The sequence below is a fragment of the Erpetoichthys calabaricus genome, chromosome 9 (assembly GCF_900747795.2).
Source record: "Erpetoichthys calabaricus chromosome 9, fErpCal1.3, whole genome shotgun sequence".
Taxonomy (NCBI): domain Eukaryota; kingdom Metazoa; phylum Chordata; class Cladistia; order Polypteriformes; family Polypteridae; genus Erpetoichthys; species Erpetoichthys calabaricus.
In genome coordinates this window covers 35,840,536-35,864,823 of record NC_041402.2, presented here as the reverse complement: position 1 = coordinate 35,864,823, position 24,288 = coordinate 35,840,536, and the positions used below count along the sequence as shown (strand labels likewise).

Genomic DNA, 24,288 nt, shown 5'->3' with positions numbered 1-24,288 from the left:
TTTAACTATTACCGTAACACTCTCAAAGCCGCTCAGGCTCCGCCGTCTCGTGACCCTGCAATGCATCACACGGGTTTGAAAATGTTATGCTGCGTTATTATTATTAAACAGTTCACTCCCTTTGTGTGCAGAACTCAGAAGGGTGGGAACATAACCCACCGCCTCGTGGAAAAATAAACATTAGCGTTGTCTCTTTAAGCTCCGCCTCCTAACACATAGCCACTTTGTAAGCCCCACCTCCTAACACAAAGCCAACCAATTAAAATGTAGTACTTGGCCTTTGAGCGGTTGCGCCTTAGTATTGACAGCTTTACTACCCAACGGCGTCCGGCCTATGCTTGCATGAACTACACGTCTGTGAAGGAAGTTTTGTTCTTGGCCGGCTAGTCTGCTGTGCATCGCTATGCTCTTTGAAGTTCTGATATCCTGTTAATCAATTAGATCGCAAAGCCAGCTGTCAGTACCCAGCTTGATAATGCTGTAAAACGAAAAACACGGTATGTGTCGAGCACCGAAGTTTACTGTTTTTACAACTGCAATCAAAAGTGCAGGTCACATTTGACATAATGTTCGCGTTTGTTTTAGGATATAAAATGTCTCGTTGTAAATAACCGAAGAAAAACACTACATAGTATTCCGTGATCGTGTTTGGTGGCGCAGGGAGGTTTTCGAGAGGGCAGAGTCTAGAGATTCGCTCTTTTTACCCCGCTGACTCGATGCTTTCTTAGCCAGGGAAAGCTGTCAATTATTTCACAGATTTTTACTGACATGTTAAGTGACAGGTCACTAGCAAATCAGTGTGTTCTTGGTAGTGTCATCTGGCCAATGAAAGCTCTCTTGCCGTGTCACGTAGCCTATTACGTCAAGGCGCCACTGACACCGTGGAAGGCGGTCGTTGCATGCGTCGGAAACATGGAGGGCTGAGGAACAGTAAGCGGATTATTATCGACTCTTCGGGGCTGGTCAGCGAGGTGTACCAGAAAGGAAGGAACGCCTTGGAAGCTTGGAGGGTAAACCGTAATTCACGCGTAGCTGGACTGTATTTCATTCTCGGAAAAGCAATGCAATATTTCTTTATAAACGAGAAGGGTGGAAGCCACTCCTGTGGGACTAGCATTCCGCCGTGAGCCGGGTCAGTTTCCCATGGCTCGGTAACCGCCCGTGTCAGTCAGTCAGTGTCCAGTATGTAGAGTCTGTGCGAAGACTCCCGAGATGGTTCCTCGTAAGGTCTACTAAGATGCTTTGACTATGACTCGTCGGTGATACTCAACGTTATGGAGGTTGTCGCTAGAACCGTGTGTGCCAGTTAGGAGCAGGGAAACGACTGTAGCAATCGAGATAACCTCTAGAAGAGTGTCCGCAATATAGTGCATTGAAAATTGGTAGGGCAACCATTGCCAACATCTTTAGTTAATTGTAGCTACGCAAAAGGGCAATGGGGGTGTGAGGTCATATTTTTTTGGATAGGCGCCTCTTCTGGCTTAACTACAACACAGGACCTCCTAAGCAGAAATGAAGAAAGACAGGTGGGGAGTGTCCGTAATTAGGGCTTCACTGTAAGGTCTTGAGAGCTGCTGCTGCTGAAGTCAACACCTGGGAAGGTTCCACAAAGTTCTGCCACATAAGGTACTCTTCTACAAGTGTCCACAGGATATGACTTGTCCTCTGTGCAGAGTTGAACTGCATGTGTTTCTGAGGACATTGTCGCCAACAACTCGAGGACCTGAGGTGGGCACAGAAGGTGACCATACAGTGTCACTTCAGAATACAGTGTATACTGTATGTTCAGGGAGTGTACAGTGCAGTAAGAGCTGGTGTAATGTGGTCCGTGGTGTCAAATCACTGTGCTCTGCAATGGATGGACCTAGAGATCTGCAGTAGAGGTGTTTGATTAGTCAATATGCACATCGTAGGATACCTCAAACACTTGTCCATGTGGTTGGTCATAGTGGCATCTACAGTGTAGCGTCTCTGAAGGTGTCCTGCGGTTCCTATCCTGTATGAGCACATGGGAGCTGCTGTGGTGGAGATGAGATAACCCACCATATTGTTGTCCTGTAAAAGTGTCTTTAGGTACAAGTAGTTGGTCTGCTTCAGCAGAACTGGCCTTTGAGTTTCTGTGGATGAGACATTGTTCTGTGCAGGGGCTTGATGTGAGGATACCACAGTTACATCATGATACATGCTGATGACACCATGCTGTTAGGACAGATATCTGGGGAGGATGAAAGCTGTTACTTTAACAAGTGAACTTTTTAGTAAATTGGTGCAATAACAGTGATCACGATCTGAATGTGAAAAAGATTTAGAAAAAAAATGATATTCATGTTCAATTGTTACTGTTTTGAGGAACATGGTGGAAATAGTGACCGGATATAAATCCATATGAACTATCCTAGATCAGTCATACTTAGAGTGTATGCTTTTTGTAATAATATTCCGACTGTAATCTGTACTTATTTCTCCTCCTCAAGCTTATACTATTTGAAGTGGACAATGAACTCGTGTTACCCGTGCATCGCAGCACGATCCAGTCAGTCAGTTTCACCTTCATGGCCTGGCTTTGTGGTCCAACAAATCAAAATTTATAAAAAGATCCAGCTGATTACCAAACATGCCGGTAAAGTTGTCGAGGCCAATGTACTGTAGATGATTTGGTAAATGTGTGACGGGCTTTGGGCAATGCTGTCCTGGACATCCCTTTCCAAAGATGTACGGGTTCAGTTAAACTGCCCTGGTCTGTGTGGGGTCTGGAAAACATCTCAACTCTGAAGACAGACCCTCCAACCTTCTAGTAACTCCAGGAGGATAAAAACCCACACACACTTTTCTCCAGAAATTCCTTTTGTCTTTTTAATAAGGAATATCAGACATAGTAAGAATTACCAGAGATGTTGAGTTTTTTCTTACGTATCGATTAACCATTTGACGTAAAATGTACGATCAAACTTCTAGAAGTAGTTAGCACAGACTTGTTTTCAGATGGACGTAATTATTGTAGAATTTCTACGCAAGGTTTAACCTTTCTGTTTGGTTGTTTTATTTCTGTCTGTTGTTGGATGCAACTGAGAAGGCAAATTTCCTATTTTTCCGTTAGTACTAAGGTGTTGTACCGTGTTAGCCATTATGAATGTAGAGAAAAGCCAAGCAAAATGACACCTTTTATTGGCTAACTAGAAAGATTACTTTAGACCCCTTCCTTGCCTGAAGAAGGGGCCTGAGTTGCCTCGAAAGCTTGCATATTGTAATCTTTTTAGTTAGCCAATAAAAGGGGTCATTTTGCTTGGCGTTTCTCTATTTTCCTTTGTAAAAACGACCAACTAAAAACCCTGGACTACGTCTGCACCAGGAGATCTGGACCTTTCTCAGATACTCGCTTGTGCTGGGCCCGTGTCGTCTCCCTTTTGTTTGAGTGTCTTTTATTGAACAAACCTTTTTTTTTCTTTTTAAACCTGGTGTTTGCTTTACCTGTCTGTCATTTGTTAGTCTGCTAATTTGCTTTTACTTTTACTACCTTTCCATGCACATGCATAAAATGTGGCTCTTCTATGCATACGGTAGAAAATTCTCTTATTTGCACGATTTCCACGGACGCAGCACATGGCCTGGCTTTACTCTTGTTGTTTTGTTTTGGGCCTGTCTAGGCCTTGTAGGCACAGGGGCACAAATTCGTATGACTTTGATCCCACAGATTTAAGGAGACTTTTAGTTCTCACATTGAGAGTTTGGAGGTTGTTGTTTTGTGCTCTGCCAGTGGTGTAATCCAGCATTTGATCTTCGCAGATTTGTCTGAGCAGGTAAAATTTCATGTAAAGACGTCTGCTGCCTTGTTCATACGTGTAATTTTTCCACCCACCCAATTACCCAGGCGCTGTCGTTGTCTGCGCCTCCTTGTATAATAGCATCACGTCAGTCTTGCTTCTCGACTTGTCAGCTGAGATGTTTCTGTGCAGTGCTTGTCAGCTTCTGCTTAATGAGACCTTTTTAAATTCTCTTGGCCACATTATGATAAACGTGGTTAGTGCTGCTACCTCACAGGTCCAGGGCACCTGCTCCGACTCTCTGGAGCTTGCACAATCCCAACTGGACTGCCATTTTACTAAGGTTACATGAACTGGCCTGGTGTGTTTTGGGGGTCTGTGATGGGCTGGCACATTGTCCAGGATTGTATCCTGCGTTTCGCCCAGTTCTGCTGCATTAAGCTCTGATAGTTGGTGGTTCAGGAGGACTACTTTGACCACCAAGAGTCACAAAACATTGAGCTCCGAAAGGCTAATGCTGCTTTTGGTTGTTTTCCTCCCTAGTGGCTTCCAGGCGTTGAAGATCGGAGCAAAACCACGCATATCGACTTGTGAGTGATGAACCCTTTTTGGAGTATGTCTGCCAGCACTGGTCGAAAGGTAAGCAAAATTCGTTTTTTTTTTTTTTAAATATATAATTTTTGATCTTTTTAGCAAGGCATCTTTTTTGTTTTTTTTGTATAGAACTGTTAAGGGGTAACAACCCTCTGCCATAATATACACAAGTCCTAGTTGCTGCTGACTATTGACAAGACTCCCTGTTTACTGTCTTGTCGGCACAGCTGACATCTTTGCTCTTTGATTGGCTGAAGTGATGCCCTGGAGGTCAGGGTTCACAAGCCTCACCCACATTGTTGCACGGGTAGTTTGAAAATAGTTGTGACTCAGGACCCGGTCACATATCGGCCTGATTCTGTGCATTTTTAGTTGGAATGTTTTGTGGTGTGGCTGAATTGTTTAGTTAAAGTAAAAGGAATGTAATGCATCTGTTCAGCAGGGCGCTGCATCTGAATAGCTGGTATTTGGGTCAACAGGATTTCTGCATAATAATGACACTAAAGTTGCCTTGTTAACATAAACCGTCGGCATCACGCCACCGTGCGAGGCCTCAACCCCTTCAAATCCATGCATTTTTGTTCCTGTTTAGGTAATCTGTTTTTTCACTTGACGTTACTCTGAAACATCTCTGCTGCTACTTTCATTTTGCCAGATCACTTAACAGAGCAGCTTCTCCTCAATCTCCTCATCAATTGTCCCGACAGCTGCTCATGACTCCCCACCGTGCTTTTTCAAGCCACTAAAATGTGGTCTTTCCTAAACCTGTTTTGTGGTGCCTGTTGGGGTCGACTCACGTCAAATACTGTGCAGCCTGGTATTCTTTTTTTTTTAGCACAGCTCTAACTTTTACATGTACTAATAAATTAAAGGCAAAGTGCTCCTTCATCTTCTCCCTCACACGCAGTGCACAGACACAGGTGTCAGTCAGACTGAAGAAATGACACAGATGACTAGAGCATGTCAAGCTGCTGTGGACCTGCTTCTTGGTACCACACTGGTGTTAAATTCTTTTAAAAGATACGACTTTTCTAAAAGGTGTTCTTTTTATCCATGGGAAGGACTTTAGCCACCCGAGTGCAATTCTACTGTGCAGTTCTGTGTTTTGCATTGGCACCCACTGCACGCCCAACCTACCTGGAAAGGGGTCTCTCTTTGACCTGCCTTTCCCAAGGTTTCGTCCATTTTTTCCCTATTAGGGTTTTTTTTTGGGAGTTTTTCCTTGTCTTCTTAGAGAGTCAAGGCTGGGGGCTGTCAAGAGGCAGGGCCTGTTAAAGCTCATTGCAGCACTTTATATAATAAATAAAATAAACAGTAAATTGTATTGTATTTCCAAGCTGAGCTTGAAGTGTCCAGTGACAGGCCTCGGACTGAGGTGGAATTAAGTTCTGCTGAATCCTGGATCCTTCATGAGAAATCGGTCGTGTTGTTCATTTATGTTGTCTGAATGCTATCGCTGTGTTCCGTTTACCTCGGATGCCGGAGCTGGGAATGACGTCACCCCCCGAGTTGACTGCCTTCCAGTAAAACATTTTGAAAACCAATAAGGGCACCTCCAGGCAAACTTTAGTTGTTCTTGCCTTTTCAGAATAACTACACATTATGTGATATTTTGTCCATCCAAACGCCGTAGCAGCATGTCCACAGATGGAGGTTGGACAGCACTCTGTGTAGAGACACAAATAGACAGAGGTGCCAGTGAAGAGTATCATACTGCAGCTTTCACTAACATTCACGGTGTATGTCACCATTTTGAATTGACGTCACAATCTACAGTCTGACAGGTTTGGACTTGGCACACCTTCTAGTTGAAAAGTCTTACTAGGAACTCGGAAATTCTGACTTCTCAGCTCCAGTGTCATGTAGCATGTGGTACAGGTTTTTGTTTACTGATTATAGATGGTACATACAAATTAGTGCAATAGCAGTGGAGTTCAGACTCCTTCAATAGTTACTTGTAGTGCCCTATCTTGAGTTCAGTGATGGTACTCTGGCATTGTGCTTATGCCACCTGTTTGCTAGCAGAGGCCCAAAAGCAGCAGGTTGATTTTACTTGTTGGACACTGATCTGGACTGGCAAACTCTGCCACTTTTTCTACCCATAAACTGAAGTCTGCAAGAGGCTCATCTTGTGTGAAGTGGATCATTTGAATAAGTTTTATACCACTTTTGTGTAGATTGGCAAACAGTTGGCACTTTCCTGCTTCAGATATATATTATTTTTTTTGGTTGACATTGTTTTTGTTTGGAAGTATTATTAAGCCTGTTTGTAGGGGCATGTGGCGCACCTTACCCTCTTCCTCGCAGTTGTCACCAGTGCTGAGTGTTCCATCGCTTACTACAAAGCCCAAGTGAGCGTCTGAATATGTGGGTATGCGGGGGCAGGCAGGTATGTTAGTGCTTTGGGAAGTCGCTTAAGCCTCCATTGTAATGACAACAATGGAATATTGTGTGAGCAGAAGATGGCTCTTGTCTGATAGATTAGCGTTCTTGGATTACTTGTAATAAATACAAGTGTGAGTGGACATTTGTAGACCAATTTTACCATTGCTTTTAACCATTTAGTTGTAACAGTTGTTGGTGTGTTGAAGTATCCAGCTGCAGTCAGGACAGTTTTAGGCCTCCGACACCTTAGACATTATGAGGCCCTGAGCCTTTTTGTATTCATGTGAGAATTGTGACATTTATTTTTACCTCTTGGGTAACTGTGCAATTAAATAATTTACTAATTGGATTCAGTGGACACTTTTAATGTTGTGTTGCTTTACCTAGAAAATTGATTCATTTTATTTATTTGTTTTTTTCACACAAAAAAAAAAGACTTTTGAAAATGCACGGATGCAGAACTGCGAGACTTTGATAGTTTAGTTTAGAAGTTTTAGTAAATGCGGAGATAAACGGACCTCAAAACGACCGAGTCCACTGGTTTGAGAGCAAGAACTAAGCGGTGTGTGTGTGTGATATACACATCAGTAACCCAGCGGAAAGGGAAAGTGGGCGGAGTCAAAAGAGATGCCGCTGACAGGGGCGTCGGCTTATGGGCCTCCGAATGTCTCGGGTCGCTGAATCTGTCTGAGGCTTCAGGCCGTCTCTCCTGCAGCTGGACTCTATTGATGTGTTGTGTGTTTTTATATAGAATTAATAATAAGATGAATTGAATGTAGTGGATTTAATAAAAGACTTGAACAACAAGGACATTAAAGTTTATTTTACCTTAGCCTACTACAGACCTGTAACCGTGTCTGTCCCTCCATGTAGATTTCATCTACTAAGGTCAAAGATCAATGTACCTTCAGACCAACTCCTCAGGTTGTTCTAATGTGTCCCTTTTTACTGTTGAAAGAGGAGGGGGTCTTGAATCCATAGTCCTAGCCTTCATTAGTTTTAGCTGTAAAATGGAACACTTGAAAATCGCTAGTAGATCCATAAAATGTACAGAGAGGGTATTGGGAAGTGCATTTGCTCTTCTGAAGACAGCTGTCGTAAAGTAGCTGTGCCAGACATCCGTCCCTCCCCAAGTAAGACCCAGTTCACAGTAGAACATACAGTATGGCATCTGAAGTAAACCAGGAGACCATTCAGTCCATCAGTTTTGTTTGTTTGGCTAATAGCTAAGCTGACCTAGTATCTCATCCAGACACTTCTTAAAGGTTGTCAGGTTTCTTCTTCAACTGCATGTCTTGGTAGTTCCCACAAATCTCTACGTAAAGAAGTGCTTCTTGGCTTCAGTTCTAAATGCACGTCCCCTTAATTTCCACTAGCCTCCTAGAGTGCGCAGGTCACTGTAACATGAATAAGTTTGTAAACCCATCAATTTTAATTTTTCTTTTTATTTGTTTTGACCTTCTGTATCCATTGAAACAGCATTTTTCAGACAGCAAGTGTATACATTTGAAAACAAGCAGTATGAATGGAGAAAACCGATCTTTACAACAATGCCGCCTTATGATCATCATGTGATCAGGATTTCACTTTCGTTATGATGGTCCCATTTGTGACCTCATCTTTTCTGTGGCGTAGTCCTTTCCTAACTTCTCTGCATCAGCCAACAGGTACTACGCCTTGAAACGCTGGAATGTTGTGTTGTATTTATTTTGGCAGCACTCCCAGTCTATTCACCTCATGGTCACTTGTGAAATATAAAACCAATCGCGTTTCATCATCTCTCCAAGCAAAGAAGTTCAGTTTGGAGTTCTCTTCAGGTGCATTCTAGTTTACTTTGTGTTCACTCAATAAGCAAACTGCACTTTTGGCTGACAAACCGCACACACTCAATGGGGAGGACATCATTTTTGTACTTTCAGTGTGGACAACAATGTGGAAATGCTGGCTTTGTTGGAAATGTTTGAGACTGAAACAAGGCCTAATATTTTTCTGCTTTGGTGTGGGCTAAGCCTAAGACTTGGCGCTGAGTGTGGTGTGAGTGTGTTGTTGTTTTTTTTTTTTAACACCATCACTGTCTGAATGATAATTATTTATACTTTCAGATAGACTAGTTTAAGACTAAGTGCCTAAACCAAACCTGTGTGAAGGATTCTACAGTAGACAAGTGGAACTGAATTTAGCAATAATGAAAACTTGTTAATGTCTAATTCTTCACTATCTCGGCTTTGTCACAGTTTCTCTTTTTGCTCCATTCAATATGTTTGCTGTCTCATCAGAACAGCTGAACGTAAGAAATTTGACAAATGAGAGGAGATCATTCAGCCCTCGGTCTCATTTGTTAAGCTAATAGCTACGCTGTTCCAATATCTCATCCAGGTACTGCTTAAAAGTTGTCAAGATAAAGCCATAAGAAATAACCGTGGAGGTTTGTAGCCAACATGGCTCTCCATTATACATTCTCTGTACACCAGGACTCTCTTTGGGCTTTTAGTTCAGCATTCAGCACAATTCATCCCAGGCCCTCTCTAGCAGTCTCCTGGGTATGAACTTGGACTGTGCCGCACGCCTCTGGATCGCTCACTGATGTCTGAGCGTCCCTTTTTTTATTGGACATGATAGCGAAGAGTGTCTGATCCTGAGCACAGGTTCACTGGCTGACCAGACGGGGTCTTCAACAATCTCGACCTGAATACATAAGAACTCAGGAAATGTCTTTTTGTTTTTGGGGACACAGACTAGTTTTAAATGCTGTCAACTTTAAAATGGTGGAATCATTTACGTTTTTGGCACAACTGTTACACATTGATCTGAGATCAAACGTGACTTGCCAAAAAAATTTCAACGCACATATTTAACCTGGCCCAGTTAGTGCTGTTCCAGTTTTCTAGTTGTGTTTTTGAACATCTCCTCACTTCCTGTATATTGGTCTAGTTTGGCAGTACATCTGCTCATTTAGAACGTGAAGTACAACGTGCTGTTCAAACAGCAGAAAGGACTGTAGGAATGAAACTGGATTTACTGTATATACTGTACATCTCGGGTCAGGCCTGATGTGGTATAGCAGGTCCGCGGCTTCAAATAAAAAAGACCAGTTTTAAATCTATAGAGCCGTGTTGCTCTCTGTGGGTGCGATTTCACGACTGCGGGGAGTTAATAAGGTAGTTGACATCGGTGTCATGGCTTATAAATCCGTGAACTTTAATAAATCTGTGGAGTCTGAGGTCAAATCTATTCCTATTTTTGTTTTATTAATGAAGCTCCAAGCTCCCAGTCTGTTGTTATGTCGTTTACCATCTGAGGTCAGTTCTCAAGACGTGAGGAGTTCTCTTATCTCCACCACAGTTTGTACAATACAGATACCATGGCATACAAGCCTTTACCTCTACACTGGATGTGGCAGCGTGGCCTCCCTTCATCAACTACTCTTTCCTGAAATTTCACTTATATATATATATATTTAAAAAAAAAAAAAATCACTCGTTCTTCCAAAAACCCCAGACGTTTGTGTGTTTTGTGAAGTTTGTATTGTCCATATGTAACACAACCTTATACTTTTTTTTTCTTTGGAACTTCATTCTTTCCTTGCTGACTTTTCTTTCTCATAAAACATTTCTGAAGTCTCTGCTGTTACTTTTACTTCGATACAATGGAGGATCTTCACTTTATGCATGAATTCTTCCAAGTAAGCCCTTGTCTCCCACTGTAAAGTCTCTTTCTGTCTGTTGTGGATGTGTGCCTTTTATGATCTGCTGGCACTCTTGAGATCTCTGCATTGCAGAAAAGTGGGACATGCAGCTCTAATGTTAAGGAATGAGTCGCTCCTGCATGGGTCATGTGAAACCTGGAGGTCCCTCGAACCCTTTTTTGGACTGTAATCTTCTGTTGCGGCTGCCCAGGTGTCCTTTCTCTTAAAATATCCTTCACAGAGCTAGTGAATGGCTTTCTCTATCTATTACTCCTACAAAGTTAGTTGTAATTATTTGTTTCTTGTATTTATTATACCCTTTGAAAATTTGATTAAGTAAAGGTAGATCCATAACTTGTGACAGACTAGCAATGATGGTCATCTCCAGATTTTGGATATGCTTTGTTTTTTATCATGCTGAGCCAGGTGCCATCAATTTTCCTCAGTCATTTTATTGGCCCAAAACATTTCTGTTAGACTTCTGTGCCTCTGAATTCGATTGCTTGTTTCCGCCAGGTTGTGTATTATATTAAAGACTATGCCATCTAACGTGACTCCGAGTCGGTGGGAATGTCAGACTTGCGGAGTGCAGTTGCTGATCTCGTCTCTGGACCGTGTCAACTTAGGAGGAGGAGGTTAGGAGCACACGCTGATACAGTGCGTTGCCACACCCACCACATGACAAGCCAACTCCAGATTAGGACCCGAGTGCAGCAATGTAACGGATGATGCCTCAGCACCACACCAGTTCAGATGGAATGGGACAGTGGGAGGTTTTTACGGTGGCTGGAGTACCAATTCTGCCACCAACCCCCAGGTTTTTCCCTGCAGGTTGGAGGGCCTACAGATTAACGTCAGACCCAGGACACGACTGAAAATTGCTGGGCATGTCACAAACTAGCTAGCTCCTAGCACAGTCGAGCGCGCCTCTTTTTCTGACAGCCAGTAACATGCTGCCTGACGGGGCTGGTGACATATGAAGAAGGGTTAATGGGTATAGCGAGCTCGGCAGCAATCTCTGGCCCTTTTTGTTGAGCTGGAAATGGAAATGGTTGTACCAGAAGACGATTATGTTGTGCATCACAAATGCCTTAAACGCCAATTGATTTACTGCTCTAATACAAGTTTCTCAGGATTATCAAATAGTACTTCAGGCAGGAATGCAGAATTGTTTAGAAGACATGATAGATACCTTGTGTGCTGTTTTAAATTATAATAGACATTTTTCTGTTCAGTTTTGTATTTATAGAGTGTTAAGAAAACGTATTTTTGCAGGCTTCTGTCACTAAAGGAATATTTTGGTATTGGCAAAGCTTCGTTTACCATGCCAGTCGTGCCTCTCGCCTGTTGGCCAAGTGATGCTGGTGCAGGCAGATGGGCTTGGGTCCTGTGAAGCGGCTGTTACTAAAGGAAGTTGAAGTAGTGGTGGGCAGGGAGTTACTACAAACCCCAGGGTGAGTAAGTTAGAAGAGCAGATAACACTGGGGAGTAATGTACAAGGGAGAGGGTGGGAGTAAGTGTGCTGATGGTCAGGTATTAAGATATGGAGACATTGAGTACTGGCTGTCCAGATCTAACAGTGAAAGTTAAAATTACACTCTCCGTAAGCGGGTACAGTGGTGCCTCGGTTTGTGAGTACAATTTGTTTCGGAACGTGCTTGTAATCCAAAGCACTCGTATATCAAAGTGAATTTCCCCGTTCTACATCCCAAAAATATTCATATAAAAATGATTAATACAAAATGTAAAGTAAAAATAATAAAACAAATTAACTTGCACTTTACCTTTGAAAAGAATCGTGGCTGGTGTGAGGGAGAGGAGGAGGAGGAGGAGGAGGAGGAGGTGGTGGTCATCATGTAGGCCCACTTTCACTCTAACTAACAGTGTCACTGCTATCTGTTGGCTCACTAGAATCTTCTTCTGTTTTTATGACTTTAACGAGGAGCCTATCCAATGACGGTTGCTTTTGCCTCCTTTTGAGGATTTGACGGAAATGTGACATTGCATTGTGGGTAAATGGATTCATTGCTCGCACTGCTACAGCTTTATTCAGGTAGTGCTTGTTTACAAAATTTTGCACTCTTCCTCAGATTTTACACCTCTCCCTAATTTAGTACAGCTACTGAAGAAGTCACTGCACTTGGTCACAAAATTTAAAAATGCTTTACGCACACACACGTGGTCACAATGCTATCGTAAACGGTGTATACGCTCGTGCAGATGATGACTATACGAGTGAGGCACGCCGACTGAGACAGAGCCGATTACCCACAATTCTGTAGCGAGAGAGAGAGAGAGAACCACCATTGGCTCAGTTGTGATCACATGATGCTCGGCAGACCAAGCGTATACGGACTACTCGTATTGCAAAACCTCGCTCGTTTATCAAGTTTAAATTTTTTAAAATTTTTGCTCGTCTTACAGAACACTCGCAGACCAAGTTACTCGCAATCCAAGGTTTTACTGTATAAGAAAGATAATCAAAATGTGATTATTATTATTTTTTCTCCGCTTCTCTGTATTCTGCATTGATTTGTCATTGCCATTCAAAGTCGGTTGTGTCCCAGGCTCTGTACAGGATGTGCTTGCGCAGGAACGCTCTTATCTCTGGTGAACATTTTCCAGTCTCGTCTAATGACTGCGTTTCTTCTCCTGTTTAAAACACATGGGAGCAAGGAACGTGTAGCACTCTGTAAATGACTTTATACTGTATATACTGTATATATGGAGAGATTCAGTGATCCACAGGATTCTTCTCTCCCAACTCTGCAAGCAACTTTGACCCATTTTAGAAGCAGCTGGGCCAATGGAAGCTGCCTTTGTTGTACACTGGAGAAGAATACAATCACAGGGAGAGCTGTCACACATGGCGTACTTGTTTAACAAGAGAAGGAAATTCTCGGTTATCTACAGGTGTTGCTGCACTGACGTGTGTTAATACTGGCATAATATTAATGTGAAGTTGTTGGCTGGCATTAATTAGTTCAAGTCTCTGCAGTAGTTAGGATGACTGGTGGAAGAAGGATAGCATGGAAGGAAACCTGCGAGGTTGCAGATAGGAGACAGAACAGAACTATTAAATTAGTCTTGTGCAGACCTCTGCTTGGAAATGAAAAGAAAAGAAAAAGTTGGAAGTGAAGTCTGATTGGTGGATTCACAGGACCAAAAAGCTGAAGTCGCTGGCGTCCTTGTTATGGAGTGCTTCATGTGTTTTTGGTGTGTTTTGAAGCTGTTATTTTGGTGGTGTGGACTAAAGTGTTCCTATTCCTCATTTTGTAAAAGAGGAAGAAACTTGGACCAAATAGTATTGTATAAGAATTGCTCTACATCTGGTACAATCTGCTCAACATTTGGATTTTCCCTGATTTGTATAATATTTCTCTCCCAACTCTGTCTTTGCAGAGATCTGACAGTGAGGAGAAGAGTGCACCAGGAGAGCAAAGAAATAGCCCGTCACGCTCATCGTTTGGCAAAAAGCAGCTTCCCTGTATCCCCAAAAATGCAGTTCCCATTACAAAGCCCATGTCTCCATCAGCTTCAGCACCATCCACGAATGGCACACATGCCTCCTATGGTCCTTTCTACTTGGAGTATTCTCTACTGGCTGAGTTGTAAGTGTTTAGTTTTTTTTTGGTCCATTGTTTTTCTATTTAATGTTAAAGTGGAATTATAACTTGCATTGTCTGGGAGTTTTTCTAAATTTGGCATTAAAGATTACAGTAATATAGTATTGTGAGTCCATATGGCCTTTAAATAGTTTAGGTTGACTGGTAAGTGAAATTGGCCGTGTGTGTGTCTGTGTGTTTGTGTGTGTGTGCTCGCTCCATCAAACCGTTCCATCTCTCTCTGCGTGCGTGCGTGCGTGCGTGTGTGTGTGTGTGTGTGTGTGCATGTGTGTCTGTGTGTTTGTGTGTGTGTGCTCGCTCCATCAAACTGTTCCATCTCCGTTTTTTTATCGTGGGCTCGAGCCTTGTGGCCAAAGCTGTTAGGACAGACTCAGGATTCCTGGAAATGGGGAATAAACAAAAAAAAGAAATCTCTTAACAAAAAACTCGATAATGTTTACCATTTAATTTCCAGTCTGCTGAAGAGTTAAACTGTCTGGTCTGTGCACTTCAAAAGACTCTTAGACAGAAAGTAAGAGAGAGCAGACATTTTGGACTTGTATTCCCAGTACTCGGACTGCTGTGCCGCATGCACACCTCCGCACTGAACCCCCTGGGGATGTTTTCAGCAAAACCGTGTCTGACTCTCCAATTCTCCTTTTTAGCACTCTGGTGATCAAGCAGAAACTCCCTGGGATTTATGTTCAGCCGTCCTACAAATCGGCTTTAAGTAAGCACCGACATCTTTACAAATTACTTGAACAAAACAGGAAGACTTTGAAGCAGAAGCCCACTGTTAAATGTTTTTTCTTGTCTTTTTGCAGTGTGGTTTGGAGTTATTTTTATCAGACACGGTCTGTACCAGGATGGCGTCTTCAAGTTCACGGTTTACATCCCTGACAACTACCCTGATGGTGATTGCCCTGTAAGTACAGATGTTTGGGAGGGAAAGTGTTTTTGAGTTGCAACGGTAACCTCCTAGACCTGTGATTGATTGCCGCCATGCATTACTCGTCTGTCTTCGGTTTCTTACAGCGGGTGGTGTTTGACATCCCAGTGTTTCACCCATTAGTTAATCCAGAGTCAGGTGAACTGGATGTGAAAAGAGCATTTGCAAAGTGGAGGTGAGTGGGACCTTTTGACTGGCCTTCTATTTAGGAAGCTGGAAAGTTGAATTCTGAGGTTCTTTGTTGTCTGGAAGGGGTAATGGACGTGTAATGGAGTATGTTATTGTGCTATCTTGTAAATTGTAATTGTCTGTGGTTCAGCCATGCAGAGGAGATGTGAAGGATAGGTCTGATATGTGTACCTTCTCCCCCCCACCCCACAGGCGGAACCACAATCACATATGGCAGGTCCTCATGTATGCAAGAACTGTTTTCTACAAGATCCAGACAGTTGAACCTCTAAATCCAGAAGCTGCAGTGTTGTAAGTGCTTTGTCTATATAAATAAGTTTGCTTAATCTTTTATAATTGCAGGTAACTTTAAAAATGAATAGTTAAGGTGTGTGTTTTATTTTGTGGTGGTAAAACGTCTGAATTGTCCTTTGACATTATTCCTGTTATACACTTGGAGTAAATGATTGCTGTTGTGTCTTGGGTATTTATCTGCTCTAATCTTGTGCCACCTCATGCAGGCCGCATTGTGTATTCTGCTGTATGATCTATATTACTAAACGACAGTTTAATTTATGCACGGCAGACGCACCGAGGTGCATGCGCACAGCGCCCCAGAGTCAAACCCAGCGGCTTCCCAGAGTCGGTAGGTGGCGCCCAAACAACACAACCTGTAAACTAAACTTGCTCTAATCCACTGTGCCAGCAGTCAGTGTGGCATATTTGGATCACATGACAGTAATTCAGTATTAAAAGTAAGTTCAATTATGATTCCTAACAGTAAACGACGTCTACCTAACGACACAGCCACAGAACAACAAAGACGAGACCGCATAGATAAAAACAATAAACAGAGGCTCCTACAACGCACTTCAAAAACACCACACGCAAAGAAGTCACGGCTCCAGACAACAAAGACGAGACCGCATGGATAAAAACAATACACGGAGGCTAGGAGTCACGGCTCCAAATGGAAGGAGCTCAACGATTAGTAATAAAGTATCTATCTATCTAATCTATCTAATCTATCTATCACAAACACAAGCCCGTATGGCTACGACCTGTAAATGAGCCCGTATGGATGAAAACAATGAACGAAGGCGCCCACACAAAGAAACCACTTTAGTACAAATATGTTTATTTAATTAAATGAAAACTTTACCATGGCTACGACCTGTGAACTAAACCTGAGGTAGAGCGTGCACGCCAGGCTGTACAGCTGCCCGAACGCGACCGCCCACACCACCACATATACCACCTTCGTTTAGTAATGTAGCCCTCTATGCCCAGATCCGCCACCATGGTCACTTCACCACGCGAATCCGCTGCCGTCAGCAAACGACTTCTCGCTGACAACACAGCCATAGAAAAACGAAAAAGAGACTGCATGGATAAAAACAATAAATGAAGGTGCCTACAACGCGCTTCTGAAACACCAGAACCAGATGAGTCACAGCTCCAAATAGTACAAATATGTTTATTTAATTAAATGAACTTTCCCAGGATGCACCCACCCTCCATGATATTTCAGCCCTCCAAGTATCGGAGGGCACAGAAAGTGATTGCCATTCTTGGATTTGCGATTCTTTCGAGAATCGCGGGCTTGCTGGTACTTGAAGGTTTCCCCATTCTGCTGAGGTACTGACTATGAATGCTCATTAGAATCTAAAATTAAGAAACAAAAAAATTGTCTGTGTTTTAATTTTAGAATAAAACTCACCGACTATGAAACAACAGTAACTGGAACAATGAGTTTACAAAAAATAAAGGCCGACTTGACGCTTTCCAGCCCACGAGTATTAAATATCAACGCTGCCACATGGGGGCTATAAACTACTCTGACTGTCGAGTCTCTGCCTTCTTCATTCTTAACTCTAAGTTTGATGTGCTTTGACTCTGGGGAGCCTTTTATTTTTATTTTTTTGCTTCACACTGCTGCCAACCTCAAGAGCATCTTCGCCTTAGAAAGGAATTCCTCATCTGTGTACTGCTTGAGTGCCCACTGTCAGTGGCAGGAGGACCCTGCTTAGCATTTAAAGAGCAAAGCTTTCTCTGACGATCAAAGGTGGCTTGGCCTACACTACATCTATGTGAGGTACTCATTACACCTATTTGGGACCCTACTGTATACAGAAGAGATGCTGACCTTTGGCGCCTTGTCATGACTTGGACCAACTACTAAAGGAAGGCAAAACGACGACCCTGGTGGGGCTGACTTGCTGTGTGATATGGTGTCCCGTGTAGTGTCACTCTTCAGTCGTGAGCCCTTGTGCTAGGAATACTTGACTACAATGCAGTGACCCCGAAGACCTGGCATCGGCGAAGGACTGCTGCCAAAGAGCTGCCCAGTTGTGAGAGCAGCCCTTTCCGACTTGACTAGTTATTAAGTACACTTGTGTTCGTGATCGTTTTGTTATAAAGGGTCTTATGTGCCCCTATTTTCCCCTTCTACGTTAAGAATGAAAGAGCAGGCAGGAGAAGGAGCTACACTTTAAATTGATTAATGTATTGTAGGTAATTTGCCCAAATTATAAGCACAATAAAACAAGCATACCTAAGAATCGGTGCGTCCGTAGGCGGCTTTCTGTCTTCTGTTCTGTCCAGACTATGGACTATGAACGGAGTATTGAAACGAGCTGCATGCCTGTCGTCATATGGCTGCTGAGAGAAAGTTGTCTTCATAATGGCCAGAAACAGAGGTGGTCTTCACTTCATGACCAAGTAGGGGGAGAGGGAGTCGCTCATTTTCTACCATTCCAATCACAAATCCTGAACCAGTGGGTGCCGGCAACTCCCTTGGTGGTTCCAGTCCTTTTTCAGGCACAAACTTCTTGCAGTGACCAGTAAAATAAGCAGACTTGTCCCTTTCTGGTGCCATTCAGCAATTAAATGGCTCATGCACCCCCTTCCCAGTTCAGCTACTTTACAGTGTGAGTAGAAAACTGGTTTCTCACCAGTGTCTCCAGTAATCATTCCTTCCCTCTAGAGCAGTGTTTCTTAAACTAATGGCTCGGGTGATGTCTGCTGACGGGTCAGGCTGAGCTTGTGAATTACGATGGCACTGAATGACGCTTGCAAGGGGACACGTTCATCTGCAGCGCACTAAGGAGGAATCCTGGCCTTCCCTGAATGTCGATTGTTGGCGATTCTCTGAGGGACGATGATCTGCAGGGGGTTGGAGCCCATGGATTACTACTCTACACGGCCATTGTAGGTTGCAAAGACACACAAAAGGCCAAACTGGGCCACAAGAGAACAAAATGTCGAAGAAGCACTGCTCTTGGGTTTCTCGGGTGCTCCAGATCTGACTCTGTCCTTAATTGTGTATTGTGGGAGTTTGGCCTAAGCAAGCAACTAATGGTGTCCATCATGATCTTTGTTTAACTGCACAGGTACGAAAAAGACGTGCAGCTGTTTAAAAGCAAAGTGGTGGATAGTGTGAAGCTGTGCAACAGTCATCTGTTTGATCAGCCAAAGATTGATGATCCCTATGCAATAAGGTACAACGTGATTTAAATGAATTGGTGTGACAGACGTTTTTAGAGTTTATTTTGGCATCTGCTTAATTTCTTGTGGTGTTCTCCTTGCATTTCAAGCTTTTCGCCTTGGAACCCCACGGTACATGAAGAGGCCAGGCAAAGGATGTTTATGCACAGAGTAAGTGTTTGAATTTTTTGTATTAAAAGCAATTTACATCGTTACGTTACCCATAGAAACCAATTTTAAAATTCTTTGGGTCTTATGTAAAGCTGTAAGGTTATTTTGACAGATTCTGAGGTAGAGCTGGGATTTGAGCCGTGAAGTTCCTGATGCTACTGCACGAGAAGACCTGTTCTTTGTTGAGCAGGACAATCTAATGGAATGCTGTTTGTTCCTAGAGGAAGCCAGATGAACAGACCCAAAAAGTGTCCGGGTTGTCGTGGGTGAAGCCAGGATCGATGCAGCCGTTCAGCAAAGACGACAGCGCGCTGCAGACTTGAGCACACGTCGCCTTTCTTTCTTTCCTTCCTTCCTTCTTTCTTTGCTAGTTTGATCAAAATGGCACCGGAAAACATTGTCTTGGTTTATGACATCAGGTGATTGTCCTGAAGATTCCTGCTGCTGACCACCCTCTCTAGATTCGGTGGGAGGAGGTCTGTCCAGAGCCACTGCGCTTCATTCAGATGGCTCCATTTTTAGTACTTTTGGGGGATTGTGCGAGGGGTTTATAAGAATGGTAGTACCTGCACTCGGCCCTCAAAGTAGCCCAGACGTTCAAATTTTAGGATTCATGTTCAGTCCAGGATTGTCTTAGCAGTCTGAAGTCTTAATTGAGATACGTAATGGATGTATATTTCTATAACAAAGCTGTCAGAGTAAATAGTGTTAAGTTCTGATGTTTTAAGTTAAATCCCATTGCATTCTGTTTCTTTAACAACACTAAGTTTTGAGGTTTGTTTTTGGTTGTAAATATTTTAGCTAAAATGAAAAGCATCAGCTGGTTTGTTTGGGGTGTGGGTCAGTGTGCCCTGTTAACCAACGGGCCGTGCCCTCGCTGCACTTTGGGGTTTATGGCAGTTACGGCCTCTCCCTCATCAAGGTGCTCCTCGTCTCCTCTTTCTTCCTTTTAAGAGGTGACTTGGAGACTAATCTAAGGGGGGCAATGGGGGGTTATTTACACTTAAAATTCCCATTGAAAGAAATTTTAAATTCTGTAATGATGTGTTGTGTGTAAAATGAAATAAAAATATTTTATTAGAAGTTGACTGGTGAGTGAAACGAGCAGAGCACACCTGGAAGGTAGAAGTGTCTGTTGTCTTTAAACGTAGAGAGTCGTGTTCTGTGACATGAGACGGCCAGCGTGGCGAGCACTAGAATCTGAAGTCTGCCAACGTCGGAGAAAACACAATTTTGTGAAATTCCCAGGCGGTAGCAGAGCTCTACTGTGGGTGTTTGTTTGATTTTTAAATGCATCAGTGCCTTAGAATTGGGGTCTGCCTCGGCTCCAGTGTTGCTCAGAACCCTCTTGTGCAGGTCAAGTTCATCCCAGGCATGTAAGACCCCTCCCATGAATCTCTAAAGGCAGTTGTGGTGCCCCACTTGTACTAATAAACCAGAGTCCTTGGGGGAGAGGAGATGCACACGTGATTTAAGTGCAGGACCCTTGTGTTTTAATATACGGATTCTTTTGTTTTTAATAGTAATGTGGCGAATGTTACAGATCTTTAAAATGTTTGTACAGATGCTCCAGAGTTTATAAACCTTCTTTTCTTTAGCCATTTTAGCGCAGTTCTGCAACACTACCTCAAAGTTCTCGTTCTGCTCTGATCCACCCGGTGCTTCAGTCTGAAAATGCCACCCTCCATGTGCAGCACCCTGTCCTGCTGTTTGGGGAGACCAATGGCGCCGATCTCCACTGTGGCTGTGAATGTCAGCCTCCTCCTTTGTAGTTCTTTATTATTTTCTACATGGTGTTCATGGTTGTCAGTCGGCTCCCTTGTCGTAGGAGTGAAGTGACAGAAGTCGCACACTAACTAGCGCTGTGGCATTTAGACTGTAAAACGAGGGGATGCCCACCGAGTCCTCACCGCTTCTTGCTGTGTAATCCCACCTAATCTTGCAGGATCACTGTGGACGTACAAAGAAACGTTTTTGTCAATTCTGTTTCTTATTCTTCCCCGAGGTGCTGCGCTGCTCTCTTATTATTAAAGTTGGCTTTGCCTGCACAGCCGAGCACCAGACGGGTGGGAGAGCACATCACACTGGGAGCCGCGCAGTCACTGGGGGGCTTGCAGCTGCGGTGACCTCGGGTTTAGTGCCGCCTGACTCTGCTTCTGTTACTCTGTGGCGGTCCTGGGGGGCACACGGTGGCTGCAGGTTTCTGTTCCAACCGGATTCCTAATCGGTGACAACACCTGATAGCACTGATCTCACTTAACTAGCTGGTATAATTTTTCTTTTATTCTACATTCAGAAAAGCACAGCAGCATTATTTTTACATTTATAAGACATTTATATCTATATATATATATATATATATCTATATATATATAAAATCCCTATGTGCGTCCAGGTGTCCGTGTGTGGGTGTCTTCTGATGAAGTGCGCATGCGTGGGACACGGTGCGACTCGCGATATTACTGTCACAGAAAGTTAGAGGCGTTTTACGGAAATACAAACCAGTATTACTGCGAGAGGAAATTAAAGGTACACAATACAGTGACGCATATTACAGCCACATACAAGCCAGTATTACTGTCATAGGAGATTAAAGGCATATTACCGACACGCACGCCTGTATTACCGCCAGAGAAAATTAAAGGTATATTACGGACATACAAGCCAGCGGACGTACAAGACAGTATCCTTCAATAAGGGCGCGCACAAAAAGGCAAGCCTCAAAAGGGCGACCTCAATTGGGCGCAGCGAATAAAGATCTGCACCTTTGTTGCTCTTCACATATTCCAGAGCCATTTGAACTAAATTATCTACGAACGCCTTTATTTGCCGCGCTCAATTGAGGTCGCCCTTTTGAAGCTCGCCTTTTTGTGCGCGACCTTATTGAATAGAGCCGTACAAGACAGTATTACTGTCACAGACAATTAAAGACACACAATACATGGCGGCAGCCCACAAAGAACGGTCAGCTCAGCAAGTCAACATCAACAAAAGAAAGGCTGAAAGAAAGAAAAATACGACCAACAAAAAGAATGAGGTCAAAGTCCCTTGCCATTTAATATACTGTAGACTGTTCCTACTAATGTTCATGCACTACTGTTCTAGCGCCCGTTATTGTAACGGGCTAAATGATTAGTTTAGAAATATTTCTGCTTTTGCTATAGATTTAAATGCTTAACTCTCAAATGTTGATTTCATTATACTTTGCCCTTTCTCTGTGCAGTTTTCCCCCCTTTGTCGTATCTTATTAATGACAATTTAAAACGAGCAGAGCAGACACGCAGGCAAACAACACGAAATAATCAAAGGCTGCAAGTACTTTAGCGTCAGACCCACTAATTAGTAAATAATGGATTAATGAAACAATTAGAAGACCTGGAAAAGTAGAATGAAAATCAAGATGAAAATACTGTTAAAAAGAAAAAAGACATCATTCCTATGTAACTGCTTGGTGCATTTTAATATAGATATATATTTTTGTCAAACTTAGTTTTCTAATTTCTGTATTGTTCTCTAAACACAGAACTTGGCCAATATCACATCACTTCATTAGCCCCGGAGTTCAATTAAAAACAGAAGCTGTTGGAACAAAAACCGTCAGCCAGTGGGGGTCCCAGGACCGAGTCTGTGGGATCAAAAAGTCCTACAAGAGTACATTTTATTTTTATTGGGATGAGGCCGGTAGTGCGGAGTTCACTGTTAACAATCCCTTTTTGCATCTCTCCATTTCTTTATCATTTGTGGTTAACGGAATAAAATGAAAATTCTTAAAATGATTTTTGAAATAAAGTACAAAGTCTCAACGTCAAGCTGATTTCTGTGAGGGGCTTCACTCTTGATGGGTGGAGATTGCACACCGCGGTGGGTTGAAGCAACACATTCAAGAACTTCGGTTCAAAATAACGGGAGTGTGGGGGGAGTAAAGCCCCCAGGCATCGTAGGGCCCACTGCTATCTGAAGAGCCCAATGGCTGAAGTGCTGCTGCAGTGAGCGAAGTGTTTGTTTGTTTTAGCCTGAAATCTAGAAACTTCAGTTTAAAATGGAGGCAAACGGCCTAAACGAAGTCTCGGACCCTAACCTCACCGCTGACGGTGGGCAGCATGAAGCGTCCACAGGTCTGCACTTTAAAAGTCCTTCAGCCTGCAGGTTTTTGCTTGATCCCGTTGTTTAATTAAACCCACTTATTTCCTACTCCAGTAATACGATTTTGGGGGTTTGTTTAAATCCCCTCCTTTGTTACAATTTACCTTTAATTGCCCACTTTAGCTTTAAACAGCTGTATTAACGTTTGAGTGGTCAGTTTTCAGTTAATAATGAGCTGGACATGACAAATGAATCACGAAGGCTCAGTGTTAACACAAGAGGGCACAGGGCAGGGCGAGAGGTACAGACTTGGCTTAGAGAAACGAAAACCTCAGTAAGCCAAATCATTAACCTGCCAAGTGTCTTGATCTGCCAGGCCTGGCTTCAAACTAGGAACCTGGTTCTGCACCCACTGTGGACCCCCAGGGTGGTGTACCCAGTCAATGACCCAGTGCCTTCTTAAATAAAGGAAAATGAACGCTTGAGGAACTCTTCATAGCTCCCAGGTGTCCTCTTCCTCTTACAGTAAGCCGTGTGTGGAAGCGGCCCTCGGCCCTTCAGGGTCTTGCGTGTTACTAGTTTGCTCCCAGCACTCGTATAAAGTGTTAGGAATGAGAAGAGGAAGGTGCCTTTGGATTTGATTGACCTATGTCAGCTCCAGGCCGTGTGGATCTCCCAACAAGTCCATCCCAGGGGCCATAGGACCTGCCCTGACCATGGAGGTCCACGTCGTCAGCCTGCATTGTGTGGTCTCTGACTTATAAACGTCTTCACGCCTGAGCAGTGTGTTCTTTGGTGCTGTCTCGTAGTGTTCTTCACTGAGCGAGTGTCATGTTGCATTTCCCACAATCCATAAACCGTATGGGACCGTTGAGCCAGACGTGACAAGTGCAGTGTATACAAACGCCGGAGTGATTTCGGTTACGCTTGGCCTGTCCACGTTATCTGTGGCTGCAGGTTTTCTTAACGAGTGCCCGGCTTGTGCTGCTAATTAACTTCTTGTGAATTCATTTTAATTGACTTGTTTTTTAAGATTTGTTCCTCTCGCTGCATTTCTTTCCTTAAATGGCACCCAAACAGAAATGAAATGTGAAGTGCGGGAGGCAACAGAAGACCAACGAAGTGAGGGCCTCAAACTCCAACCATCTACTTAATTAGGTGCCGCTTTCTCGTCGTTAATTAAACTCGTTCTTTAATTCCTTGGCCTGTTTCTGCTCTCATTGTCCAATAGCAGACATTTCTGAAATTCTTGATTTTCTCTTTTCTGTTAAAATGTTTTGTTGACCTGAGCAGACCAACATTCCTGAGACCTTCACCTTTCTTTACCGTCAGATATTGTATGATGCTCACAGTTTGCTGGTCCTGTTTTGGCTCATTTTGTGTCTCGTTGTTGTTTGGCTG

At 43.2% G+C, this 24,288-nt stretch overlaps 1 protein-coding gene across 4 annotated transcripts; it reads left to right on the top strand.

Annotated features, from left to right (window-relative positions):
• The first annotated feature begins 329 nt into the window (after nucleotides 1–329).
• aktip (akt interacting protein) lies at nucleotides 330–19,892 on the top strand. 4 transcript variants are annotated; one of them, XM_028809308.2, is made up of 10 exons: nucleotides 330–497; nucleotides 4,305–4,400; nucleotides 13,828–14,036; nucleotides 14,696–14,760; nucleotides 14,855–14,955; nucleotides 15,066–15,154; nucleotides 15,361–15,459; nucleotides 18,540–18,647; nucleotides 18,744–18,804; nucleotides 19,026–19,892. In XM_028809308.2, exons 2-10 carry the CDS (start codon nucleotides 4,359–4,361, stop codon nucleotides 19,125–19,127), a joined length of 876 nt encoding a protein of 291 aa, XP_028665141.2. In that variant the 5' UTR covers nucleotides 330–497; nucleotides 4,305–4,358; the 3' UTR covers nucleotides 19,128–19,892. The 4 variants fall into 4 exon arrangements, with proteins under 4 accessions (XP_028665141.2, XP_028665142.2, XP_028665140.2 ...); XM_028809309.2 differs by lacking the exon at nucleotides 330–497 and adding an exon at nucleotides 861–930; XM_028809307.2 differs by lacking the exon at nucleotides 330–497 and adding an exon at nucleotides 864–1,010.
• The last annotated feature ends 4,396 nt before the right edge of the window (nucleotides 19,893–24,288 follow it).